Source organism: Acartia tonsa, chromosome 5 (assembly GCF_053477335.1).
Source record: "Acartia tonsa isolate MP-2025a chromosome 5, ASM5347733v1, whole genome shotgun sequence".
Lineage (NCBI taxonomy): Eukaryota > Metazoa > Arthropoda > Copepoda > Calanoida > Acartiidae > Acartia > Acartia tonsa.
Window position 1 is genome coordinate 49,590,600 of NC_137264.1, and position 13,183 is coordinate 49,603,782.

The 13,183-nt window shown below is 33.4% G+C and overlaps 2 protein-coding genes across 3 annotated transcripts; both read left to right on the forward strand.

Annotated features, from left to right (window-relative positions):
* The first annotated feature begins 353 nt into the window (after positions 1 to 353).
* Positions 354 to 3,901, forward strand: LOC145319728 (uncharacterized). Of its 2 annotated transcripts, XM_080162038.1 has the most exons (7): positions 354 to 433; positions 659 to 790; positions 1,295 to 1,405; positions 1,601 to 1,681; positions 2,133 to 2,213; positions 3,197 to 3,277; positions 3,729 to 3,901. In XM_080162038.1, the coding sequence occupies exons 1-7, from the start codon at positions 360 to 362 to the stop codon at positions 3,811 to 3,813; spliced, it is 645 nt and encodes a 214-aa protein (XP_080018164.1). In that variant the 5' UTR covers positions 354 to 359; the 3' UTR covers positions 3,814 to 3,901. The 2 variants fall into 2 exon arrangements, with proteins under 2 accessions (XP_080018164.1, XP_080018165.1); XM_080162039.1 differs by lacking the exon at positions 2,133 to 2,213.
* A 49-nt stretch (positions 3,902 to 3,950) lies between these two features.
* LOC145319729 (uncharacterized) lies at positions 3,951 to 5,570 on the forward strand. Its single transcript, XM_080162040.1, has 3 exons — positions 3,951 to 4,113; positions 4,347 to 4,414; positions 4,780 to 5,570. Exons 1-3 carry the CDS (start codon positions 4,097 to 4,099, stop codon positions 5,025 to 5,027), a joined length of 333 nt encoding a protein of 110 aa, XP_080018166.1. The 5' UTR covers positions 3,951 to 4,096; the 3' UTR covers positions 5,028 to 5,570.
* The last annotated feature ends 7,613 nt before the right edge of the window (positions 5,571 to 13,183 follow it).

Here is a 13,183-nt window from a genome sequence, read left to right on the forward strand (position 1 = left end):
AGTATTCAGAACTAGCTTTTGTTAATTTTATATATTTGTTTAATTTTGTATAAAAATATTATATATATGACAGTTATCGTAGGGAATGTTTTAATTAATACGGTGGTAGATTTCCATGGTAAAATGCGTAATGTTTATGTGCTGTAATTAAAAAAGAGAACGTTTCAAATTTGTATAAACTTTTTGTAAATGTTAAATTTGTCTATATACTTGTTTACAATATAAGATATACCAATATGTGATCTTGCTGGCCACCCTATTATATTAAAATTCCCTACGTCAGTTTTTTGGACATTTATTAATGAAAATTTAATTACCAGTGATAATTTGTTTCTTTTCAAATTTATAGAATGTCCGACATGACAGCCACAGCAGCAGCCGACTTAGAGAGAGACGAACAGCACGAAGAACAGAAGCCGGAAACCACAAGTGGGTGAGTAATATTTTAATATGTATAAAACGAAGTAGAATGATGTCTGTCTGTCTGTCTGTCCGTCCGTCCGTCCCTAGCTATATTTTGGTAACCATTCATCGAATCGGATTCGACAATCCATCACAACATAATTACATAAATACATATTACATATTTTTTGGTAATTACTTCTTTGGGCAAAGGTCCGATTACCTGGGATATATAATATATATTTATATATTTCAGTGATAGCGAAAAACAGAAGAACGAAATGAGTGTGTCTGAGCCTGAGCTGCCTGCTAAGCTGGATGACCTGCCTGATACCCCTCCTAAATCGTCTGATACAGAAGATTTGAACCTAACTTTGGATTGCACTACGTAAGTTTATTTATTTTTGTTACCATTCTATTTCTGTTCGGAAGGTGGTAGTAGCCGGATTGAAAAGAGTAGGATAAACATTATTGTTATGGCGAATAATTATAGTTTCATTCAGGGGTGTACATTACGCACAAGATTTATTTTGTTCCCGTGGTACAAAATTTTGTATTTTTTTCCCACCTATTTTTATCTCACCAAGTAGGGACGGAAATGGAGAAATATTGAAAGAACTAAAATTTTTGGTCCTACCACACATATTTTAGTTATTTTCCCCCCACCACCTGAACAGGGGATCCCATATAGGATATACACCCCTGATATTTCAAATTAGCAGCTACGCTAAACCCTCTAATATGAAGTATATCTCTTAAAGTTTCTTTTGCCACTCCCTTCCCTTGCCGGTACCTATGAGAAGAACCCGATCTGTTCAGTGGTTATCGAGATCCTTCGGTACATTAACACGGACATCCTGTTACTTTAGTATTATTTTTTTTTATTTTTCAGGGACGACGATGGATGGGAGACAATGCAGAAAATAAAACAAGACCTTAGGGCAGCAAAGCAAAAAATTGCTTCTTTGGAAGAGGAGATCGCTTGTTTGGAAACACAAACAAAGTAAGAAATTTTTTTCACTTCTTTTTTTGGTATTTAATCCGGGCGACTGTGTTGTAAATGATTTTTCGGTACAGACAAATTCACCTTTATATATTACAAAACTAGCAAGTATGCCTCTAGGGGTAAGGTGGGAGGGGTAAATGTGGACCAAAAAAAAAGTTTACTATTTAATTATAATATGATTGCTTAATTCAGGGAGCAATCCAAGAGATGTCCGGCGGCACAAAAGGATGACCAGAAGGTCGGACAAGCCTCTGTTATGGAAGGAGAAGCAAAGTAAGATATCCTATTATATAAAGTAGTAAGCGTTTTTTGTTTGTCCCGAAGGATAACCGCTAAACCGATATTGTACTCCTTTAAAGTGAAGCTTCTTATAGGTCCTGGAAAGGTTTTAAACTATTTTTGTGCAGGGTGTCTTCACCCCCTTCCCCAAAAAATATTTTTACTCTTCTGAAACTGAAATTGAAAATGGGAAGATGTTGATTTTTCCCCTTCCAACCTTAAGTGCCCCTAGAGGTTTCTAGGGGCGTAGCCACTAGTTTCTTTTAATAATCTTTTTTCATACTTTATCCGGGCGACTGTGTTGTAAATGATTTTTCGGTACAGACAAATTCACCTTTATATATTACAAAACTATAGCAAGTATGCCTCTAGGGGTAAGGTGGGAGTGGTAAATGTGGACCATAAAAAGTTTACTATTTAATAATAATATGATTGCTTAATTCAGGGAGCAATCCGAGAAATGTCCGGCGGCACAAAATGATGACCAGAAGGTCGGACAAGCCTCTGTTATGGAAGGAGAAGCAAAGTAAGATATCCTGTTATATAAAGTAGTAAGCGTTTTTTGTCTGTCCCGAAGGATAACCGCTAAACCGATATTGTTCTCCTTTAAAGTGAAGCTTCTTATAGGTCCTAGAAAGGTTTTAAACTATTTTTGTGCAGGGTGTCTTCACCCCCTCCCCCAAAAAATATTTTTACTCTTCTGAAACTGAAATTGAAAATGGGAAGATGTAGATTTTTCCCCTTCCAACCTTAAGTGCCCCTAGAGGTTTCTAGGGGCGTAGCCACTAGTTTCTTTTAATAATCTTTTTTCATACTTTATCCGGGCGACTGTGTTGTAAATGATTTTTCGGTACAGACAAATTCACCTTTATATATTACAAAACTATAGCAAGTATGCCTCTAGGGGTAAGGTGGGAGTGGTAAATGTGGACCATAAAAAGTTTACTATTTAATAATAATATGATTGCTTAATTCAGGGAGCAATCCGAGAAATGTCCGGCGGCACAAAATGATGATCAGAAGGTCGGATAAGCCTCTGTTATGGAAGGAGAAGCAAAGTAAGATATCCTGTTATATAAAGTAGTAAGCGTTTTTTGTCTGTCCCGAAGGATAACCGCTAAACCGATATTGTTCTCCTTTAAAGTGAAGCTTCTTATAGGTCCTAGAAAGGTTTTAAACTATTTTTGTGCAGGGTGTCTTCACCCCCTCCCCCAAAAAATATTTTTACTCTTCTGAAACTGAAATTGAAAATGGGAAGATGTAGATTTTTCCCCTTCCAACCTTAAGTGCCCCTAGAGGTTTCTAGGGGCGTAGCCACTAGTTTCTTTTAATAATCTTTTTTCATACTTTATCCGGGCGACTGTGTTGTAAATGATTTTTCGGTACAGACAAATTCACCTTTATATATTACAAAACTATAGCAAGTATGCCTCTAGGGGTAAGGTGGGAGTGGTAAATGTGGACCATAAAAAGTTTACTATTTAATAATAATATGATTGCTTAATTCAGGGAGCAATCCGAGAAATGTCCGGCGGCACAAAATGATGATCAGAAGGTCGGACAAGCCTCTGTTATGGAAGGAGAAGCAAAGTAAGATATCCTATTATATAAAGTAGTAAGCGTTTTTTGTCTGTCCCGAAGGATAACCGCTAAACCGATATTGTTCTCCTTTAAAGTGAAGCTTCTTATAGGTCCTGGAAAGGTTTTAAACTATTTTTGTGCAGGGTGTCTTCACCCCCTCCCCCAAAAAATATTTTTACTCTTCTGAAAATGAAATTGAAAATGGGAAGATGTTGATTTTTCCCCTTCCAACCTTAAGTGCCCCTAGAGGTTTCTAGGGGCGTAGCCACTAGTTTCTTTTAATAATCTTTTTTCATACTTTATCCGGGCGACTGTGTTGTAAATGATTTTTCGGTACAGACAAATTCACCTTTATATATTACAAAACTATAGCAAGTATGCCTCTAGGGGTAAGGTGGGAGTGGTAAATGTGGACCATAAAAAGTTTACTATTTAATAATAATATGATTGCTTAATTCAGGGAGCAATCCGAGAAATGTCCGGCGGCACAAAAGGATGACCAGAAGGTCGGACAAGCCTCTGTTATGGAAGGAGAAGCAAAGTAAGATATTTCTTTTAATATTATTTTTTCATACTTTATCCGGGCGACAGTGTTGTAAATGATTTTTCTGTAAAGACAAATTCAACGTGTTCCTTTATTTATTAAAAGCGAGTACTAGCAAGTACGCCTCTAGCTGGGTAAGGTGGAAGGGGTAAATGTGGAACCAAAAAGTTAACTACTTAATTTAAATAAATTATTATATATATATTGTTTAATTCAGGAACAAAACAGCTGCAGCTGGCTCTCCAGAAAATTCGGATGAGAACGAGGTTAAGGAAGTCACTGTTATGGAAACACCAGCAAAGTAAGATTTTTTAAAAATTGTTTTTACTACTTTATCCTGGCGACTGTGTTGTAAATGATTTTTCTGTACGCTAAACCCTCTAATATGAAGTATATCCTTAAAGTTTCTTTTGCCACTCCCTTCCCTTGCCGGTACCTATGAGAAGAACCCGATCGGTTCAGCGGTTAACAAGATCCTTCGCTACATACAAACAAAAATCGTTTTACTTTGTAGTATAGATTGTTTAATTTCAGGATGAAAGACCAACCGGATTTTGATATAATTTATGAGAACATAAAGAATCCAGGACCAAAAAGCCCAGGTATAGTACAATATTTATACTAGCGACTGTGCCCAAAGCATATAGTGAAACATTTCTGTACTACATTGTATTATTACACTAGGTTAGGTTAGGTTAGGTTAGGTTAGGTTAGGTTAGGTTAGGTTAGGTTAGGTTAGGTTAGGTTAGGTTAGGTTAGGTTAGGTTAGGTTAGGTTAGGTTAGAATAGGCTAGGCTAGGCTAGGCTAGGCTAGGCTAGGCTAGGCTAGGCTAGGCTAGGTTAAAACTAGAAATATTACTCTTTCTATTAATACACTAGGTTAGGTTAGGCTAGAAAAAAAAACTATTGTAAAATTGAAGTATTTTTTTGTAAAAAAAAGTAATTTTAAAAAATATTTTAATTTCAGTGTATGGGGTGTCAGATGATGAGCAGGAGATGTTTGAACCACCCCCTCCTACAATCCCGCCAGCATCAAAACTGAGTAGGCGCAAAAGAAGTGCAACACCGGGGAAAATCAAGACCTGCGCCCATGGACGCAGTCCCCGAAGCGAGCTGCCATTGAACACGAGACTCATCGAATGCACCTATATGTGCCCAGACTGCCGCGTCTTCTTTCACAAGAGGCAAAAACAAAGAAAAGAAGGACAAAAGTAAGCTGATGTATAATAGTCCTTCCAGTCAGATCATATATAAACTATTTGTGATAAAAAAGTGATATATATCAAGATATCTTGAGTCAAAAATATGTTTAACCACCTTTAATTTGTACGTACATTAATCTATATGACAGTTTGACAGTTTTGTTCTGACGATGAAAATATTCATATAATATTATATTTGAAACCGCTATTCCTATATAGCAAATTTTTGAAAATTTAATAATGGAAAGTAACTTCGTAATATATTTTTCTTGTATAAAAATGTTCTAGTATAAAGTACAATTAGAATCCAGATCTCAGCAATTAAAACCTATGTATATTTGTGTTAATTTCTCAGCTTAAACCGATTAAACATGCAGTTATATTATCTGTAAAACTATGTAATATTTGGTCATTTAAACCACGTCTAGAATTATAGACTAATTAAGAAAATTTCTGTGAATATATACCTATATAGTATCGCGCTATCGTACCTATGTAAATCATTATGTAAAAAAATATGTTTAAGTGTTTCAATCAATAAAGATAATAATGAAAACAATTTTTTTTTTATTTTTGCGTTTTGTGTACAAGCGAGGTTTTTCTATAATTAAGGTCGTTTTTTACCACTTTCTCGTGATTTTTACCACCCGTTTTTACCACAATTATTGGTAAATTTTTACCATATTTACCCTATTTCTGGTAAAATTTTACCAGTTTAGGGCAAAAATATTACCAGGTGTTGAACAGTTTTACCACTTTTTTGGTAAAATTTACCGCAAATTTCTGGTAAATTTTACCAAAAAAGTGGTAAAAATTGGTCAAAATCTGGTATAAATTTGCGTCCTAAAATGGTAATATTTTACCGGAAATCTGGTAAAATTTTACCGATAATTGTGGTAAAAATCGATGGTAAAAAGCGTCTCGGAGTACCACTAAAAGTGTTTTTACCACGATTACGGTAAAATTTTACCACCTTTTAAATCGTATAGGCTGGTAAAATTTTACCATAAAAGTGGTAAAAACTAGGTTTTTTTATGGTATTAATTCCGTCCTGGGTTCGCTTTTATGGATGTTGTCATCCTTGTTTTGTTTTGTATGTGTCGTCTAAAAGTGCATTACAATGTAATTTTAGTTAAATTAGAATACACAAATAGGGAGAAACCCATTTATTTTCTTTTACTTAGAAAATTATTTTACTCGCAGCTTTCCGGGAAAGGTTGGTATTCTGCAAAATATTTGGTAATAGATTTAAAACTCTAGATGGGAAGTCAGATAGAAATTCTGTCCAACTTAATAATTTCTAGCAGACGTATATATTGAACGTCCTTTTTCAAGAATACCTAACTATGCATGAAAATTAATTGCGCCTGTTTTGGGCCTAGGCATTCCCCCAACTCTAACTACTTTTGAGCTATACCATTTTCCGAAAGCTAGCTATATCCTAAGAAATGCAACTATCTTTAAACAAATGTAAAAATACTACCCTTTCGTAATAAAATATGTACACAATCAATGTACATAACCAATAGTATAGCTGGATTTTTCCAGAGAGAAAGAGAGAGAGAGAGAGACACAGAGAGAGAGAGAGAGAGAGAGAGAGAGAGAGAGAGAGAGAGAGAGAGAGAGAGAGAGAGAGAGAGAGAGAGAGAGAGGAAGAGTGATAGAGAGAGAGAAAGAAAGAAAGAGTGAATGGATCTTCCGTGAGAACTTTGTAAACTAGGTACATTCTGTTTTAATTTTCAAGAAGATTAATACTTGTCATTGACAGTTTTAAGTCTATTTTTAAAAGCGAAGCTTTTCTATAATTAGGGTCGGTCCGTCCGTCCGTCCGTCAGTACGTCCGTCCGTAACGGATGGCTTTTTTCGTCAATTTCACTAGTAAAATATAGGTTTTTTAGTCAAAAAGAAGAATACTCTGGAAATTCGACCTGATATCAATTATTTATACCTATATAGAGGGCCCCACGTCTTTGTTTAAATCATAAGTGCATAGCCTAAAAAATAAACTGCATTTGAACTTGAGTATATTTTTTTCTTGGAAAAAGGTATAAATTCATGTTTTTAACGTAAGTAATTTATAAAAAAAAATCCACGAGTCAAAAAATGAAATCCGGGAAGCTTATTAGTGATAAAATTCATACTTAGTTTGATTGATTCATTAATATCAAACTACCATATTTTGCAATAGATCATTTAAAAGCTCGAAAAATAATTTGTGTAGCTTGTGGAAGAAGACAAGAATTGCCAAGATATAGTGAAAATTAAGCTTGTAAAATCAGGTGCAAAGGAAGGCTTAGATTTTATAAATCTGAAGGAACCAACCTGTCTTTGTAATTATTGTAAAACATATTTGTAATTATGAATTATAAATTTAAAGTGATGTGTTTATTAAAAGTGAAACTTTTCTATAATTAGAGTCGGTCAGTCCAGAGCTTTTTCCCGTTAATATAGACATGTTAGAATTGTCTTATCGATTTCAAACTTTCCATGGTGATTCCTGTAGTAGTTTAGCTTTGGTAGGTATAACTTAGAAACCGTAGCAACTGTAATGTTGTTACCAGAATGTTCTTACGTCAAGATTTTCAACAAATTTACTCAATTTGTTTCAACTTTTAGACATTTATATATATTATGATTATTCTGTAAGTGTTAATGTTTGTTTGTCCTAGTGACCTATTCCAGTATGAGGATCTGAATTGCTATTATAATTTAGTTGAAATCTTCATATACTTTGAAATTTTTTTAAAATTTTGAATGCCATCTTAGTTTATTAAATGTATTTCTATACAAAACAAATATTATTGTGGATTTAAAAGAACTTCATATAAAATAAATGAATAAAACTTGTTGAAATGATGTTAGATTTTTGGAAAATAGAGGGTTTTATTAGGTATAAAATATAAAAAATATGAAAAAAATTAGGCTATGCACTTATGATTTAAAGAAAGACGTGGGGCTCTCTATTTAGGTATAAATAAATGATAACAGGTCGAATTTCCTGAGTATTCATCTTTTTGGCTAAAAAACCTACATTTTACTAGTGATTTAGGCATGTTAAAATTGTCCTATCGATTTTAAACTTTGCATGGTGATTCCTTTAGTAGTTACCAGAATGTCAGTACGTCCATTTTAAACATGTCGATTTTTTTACTTTTTTAACAACATATTTTTATGTGATCTAATCATTCGATTGATCTGATTTTTGGTATATTAATTCCTGGGACAACAAAGTATAATGTTATAAGCGAAGCAACTCTATAATCAAGTTCTAAAAATGTAAGTATGTCCATAAACATTATCCTGTATCCAGCAGTTTTTTAACAAATTTATTTACAATTTTGTTAGACCCTTATACATTTATATTCTGATTATTCAGTTCTGATAATATAGAAATGGTAATGTCCGTTTGTCCTACCGTTTCAGTGCTTCGCTTTTATGGATGTTGTCATCCTTGTTAAACTACGCCTACTATTTGGGATTTCATTAAACGAGGTATGAATCTCCCCTTTAAATTCTGTTTGTGTTGTAAATTTTGGTATATTATAAAGCTTATTTTTTTTCATAATACGATGCATTAAAAAATAGTTTATTTAGATAAATTTTGTTTAATTTTTCTTTACCTTGTTTCAAAGTTTAATTACATTTTTTCTCTGTATAATATGTATATATCTTATCAATTAAAAAAACTAATTTTTGTTGGCAGATACTTTAGAACTGAGGTCTGATTTTGTGTTACTTAAATTTCATGACTTAAAGTGGCTCAAAATAAAATGAACCACCTAAAAAATAGGCAATCCTATATAATTTTCTATGCTATTTTAGGAGTTAATATTTCTTCAGCCTTATATTTCTTAAATATTAGAGTAAAACAATAGAGGGGGAAGGGATTAAATAACTGTTTGTCCTATTCACGAGGACCCTGTGCCGAATTTCAAATAGGGCCTTGAAAATCAACTAATAGCTTCCGGAATCTTAACGCAGCCAAGTCGCTACAAAAGAGCAGAAAGCAATTTGCCAGCAGACGAAAAAGGTCCTTGAGAGGGGGATCCAGGTTTTTTTGTCTGGTTATACATCTATATTTATAGATTTTTTTATTTTAATGACTCTGTAATTTGAAATCCTACCTCCTACCTAGCCTAAGAAATTTTATTAGGATTGTCTTTATGTCATATTCAGTGATTTATTTACAATATCAACGTAAGTACTTGTTGTTGCTGCGTCACTCATGAAAACCCGTGATTTTATTCTAGCTGCATACAAATGAAATGAATATTGGAATATTTAAAAATATGAATATCTAGAAACTAGGAAAAAAGATTAAATCTAATTGATAAATCAGCATAAAAACTGTAAAAATAAATAGTAATACGAAGGAATGAGTTAGAATATTTCTTTAAATGATAACAATATCCATAAAAGCTAAGATAAATCGATTAGATGTTTTAGCAAACGAACATAAAAACTTAAGGAAACTGCCCTTTCATAATTAATTAACAAAAATTGGAATTGGTTGTTATACAGTTTCTACACTTTCAAGATAATACTTTATCTTCACAGGAATATTCTTCCAATTTAAATAGTTTAGACGATAAGCAATAGGACACAAAAAGGAAAATTTTAGAGGAAAGAGATTGGTTTAATGTTCATTGTCCTATCCCCATAAGGAAAAAGGATAAGAGGATGAATACTCACCCCTTTTTCATGGTAAAATACTACTTCCCCATCCCTAAATTTAGAAGCAGACGAAAATCAAAAACCGCCCAGGGCTTTTTGTAAGTCAATTATAAATAATAATGTGAATAAAAAGAAAAGCGATATTTAGCAAACAGCCGTGGGCGGTCAGAATCAGCTGAATATTCATTATGAAAAAAATTTCCCTCTTTTTAGAAATAGAAGGATTCATCTTTCATGAACAAATTTTTTAAAATAAAAATAAAATTCTATATAATTTTTAATTAAAACATTAAAACGAAAATATCTAATCTAATATTCTTGCCCTAAATATGGAAATAGTAAAAAGTAAAAAAATATTTTTAAAAATAATTTTTAATACTCTCATTTGAAAAGAAGTGGAATAGAAATAAATTTTAGCGCGGCAACAGCGCTGAGTAGGCCTCTAGGCCCACTGCCTATTTTTGTCTTCTAGTTGCTTCGATTCCTCTCTTTTATTTTTTTCTCTATGCCTATCCCTTACTCCCTGAGTTCTGAACTAATCCCTTTTGTAGTGAAAAGTATTATAAATGCCAAGAAAAAATGGAAAAAAATAAGATATTTTTTATTCTAATTTTAGCTTTATCCTTTCTGCTATGTATGATTAGATAGAGGTGGGATAGTATTCGTAATTTAAACAAAAAGGAAATTTGGCGAACTTTTTGTATATAATTCTAAATTTTCATAAATTTTCAACCAGAAGAGTGACGACGGGCACGGAGTAAGGGAGGGGACAATGGATCGAATATTCAATTTTTAGGAGTCTCAGACTTTGGGGACTGGCTTAAAGGGAATGTGCAAGAATTTAGCAGTTTCTGACTGAGTTTGGGGACTTGCGCATGAAATGCCGCTACTCGTTATGTATGTTTGAATATTGCAGACGGGGGGAAGGGATAAGGGAAGTGGGGGCAAGGGAAATAAACACTGGTTGTGTTAGTTTGGAATGTAGCAGACGGGGAGAAGGGAGAAGGGAGGTGGGGGCAAGGGGCAAGGGAAATAAACAGAATAAAAAGGGGCAGTCATATTCTTGCTAGCAGCTGGCCGGGTCCAATAATCTTTTAATTTAAAATCACACCAAAAAACCTCAATATATTTCATAAAAAACAAGTTGTGATTTCACTTTACATGACGCTATGGAAATCTATTATTCAAATAACAATCCTACAAATTTATTGGATTAAACTGGATTTCATGCCCTTTCTTTGATAACACTTATATTGAATTAATTGCCCATTGTCCCCTCCCGTATTCCCTGGACGACGGGGGGAGGGGGGGGGGGGTGATACACAACCCCCTAAAACAGCCAAGGGTGGGTGTGAGATGCTTTTGGCCTTACAAGAAAAAAAAAACTCTAATTTTTTTTGCTGTTATATCAATATAAGACTGTACAGTCTATAACTCCTATTACATAAAGAAGTAAGCTTTTTTGTATTTAGCGCATAGATGCTTGGTGCAAATAAAATATTTCTGAGGTGGATTCTTTATAAAAATTTGCCCCACTAATCGCTTAGTGGGGCAAAATTGTTTTTGTGAAAAATCCATTAAAATCACATTAAAATCTACAAAAATTAAACAAAGTTATAGAAGGGTTATTAACATAATATTTTATTTAATTTTTGTAGATTTTTATGTGATTTTGGAGGATTTTTCACAAAAACAATTTTGCCCCACTAAGCGATTAGTGGGGCAATTTTTTTTTTTAAGAATCCACCTCTGAAATGTGATTATGGTTTCTTTTCTTAGCTTTACATAAGTCTGTAGTTAGTTTTGTTGGTATATATACTTTATTTTGTTCTCTCTCGCTCTATCTGTATATCTATCTATCTAAATATCTATCTATCCTTCTCCATGCAAATCTATCTATCTCAATATTCATCTATCATCTCTTTCTATTTTCTTTGACTTGTAATTGTTGAAAGAAAAAGTTATCCTACAGCAAGCTTTAGGAGCTGAAATAAAAGTGTTCAAGCTAAAAACACAAAAAAATATCTTGGTCTAAACTATCCTTTACATTTTTTTTATGTTAAGCTTAGGATTGCAAAAACTGTAAAGTCAATCTCTCTATTTTAGGAAGATTTCAAATAGATTCCGGGATGGTTTCAGGATTTTTTTTTTTAGATTCAAGTCTATGGATGATTATAAGCTATTTTCTCGTATTCATTCGAATCCGGTGGATAGGAACCGGTTCTCATCCATACGAAAAAACTATGTCTAGCACCGAATTATATCCAGCTTTCTACGAATATAAAAATGTACAATCATAAGATTAAAACCAGTTTTTTCTATATCCGCGGAAAGCCGTTTATAATACGATGCGAGAAATAACTATTCTTGTATTGCATATGCACATAGGGTACTTGGCATTTTTACAACCTGCAGAGTTACAATTAACAATTTATATATTTCTGTCAACAATGTTTGTTTGTAAATTTTTACAGAATTTTGCATTTTTGCTACCAAATATACATCTATTGCCGGCATTTGTATATTATTAAAAGAAAACAATTGGGTCTATGAATATCAGCTAATAGCGTCGGAACAAAAGAGCTGAAAGCAAATTGCTAGCGGATGAAAAAGGTCCCCAACACTGGATCCAGGTAGTTATCCATACTTTATTATTACCATACAATTAGTATTTAAAGTAAAAGCAAAACATAGTGCTAAATGGACCTATTTAATATTTTTAGAAAAACTTAATATAAGTTTTTTAAAACTTTTTTGTGGAGGGTAAAAAAACTCCCTCAAGTTAAATGTGCCTCAAAAAATGCTTCGACTTTAAAATGTTGCTTCATACTGTATTTTGGACTTTCTTTAATTTGTTTTTTTTCTGTGTTTTACATGAACATCTATAATACAAAGTAGCTTGATGTCTGTCCGTCTGTCTGTCTGTCCCTTAAGATCTCGATAACCACTGAACCGATTGGATTCTACTCTTCAGGGAATATACCTACTGGTCCTGTGGTGGTTTTAGGCTATTTTCTTGGGGGGTGGGACACCCCCAACCCCCCCAAAAATAAAAAATAAACCAACCCCCCAAAAATTTTTTTTTACATTTTTTGTAAAATCTCAGTAACTGCTGATCAAATTGGGCTCTACCATTCTGGGAATATACCTACTGGTCCTTTGGTGGTTTTAAGCTATTTTCTTGGGGGGTGGGACACCCCAACCCCCTCAAAAATAAGAAAAATCCCCACTTCCAAAATTTTTAATTTTTTGAAATTTTTGTAAACAAAAACCAGTAATTGGGGTGGGGGAACCCCACTGCAACATGGGGCGAAGCCCCCATGAATCCACCCCCCCCCCGACAAAAAAAAATAAAAATATTTTTTTTTTCAATTTTAATTTTTGTGTATGCGAACAACCTAGGTTTAATTTTTACGAATTGAATTTTTTGTGTATACGGCAAACAACCTGGGTTTAATTTGTACAAATTAAAATTTTTGTGCATAAAGCGCACAA

Bases quoted from the DNA above. Each gene is read 5' to 3' on its own strand.
- LOC145319728 (XM_080162038.1), top strand. From the start codon at position 360: ATGACAGCCACAGCAGCAGCCGACTTAGAGAGAGACGAACAGCACGAA. The intron at 791-1,294 runs GTAAGTTTATTT...TTTATTTTTCAG, and splicing joins CTAACTTTGGATTGCACTAC to GGACGACGATGGATGGGAGA. The intron at 1,682-2,132 runs GTAAGATATCCT...TGCTTAATTCAG, and splicing joins GTTATGGAAGGAGAAGCAAA to GGAGCAATCCGAGAAATGTC.
- LOC145319729 (XM_080162040.1), top strand. The intron at 4,415-4,779 runs GTATAGTACAAT...TTTTAATTTCAG, and splicing joins TCCAGGACCAAAAAGCCCAG to TGTATGGGGTGTCAGATGAT.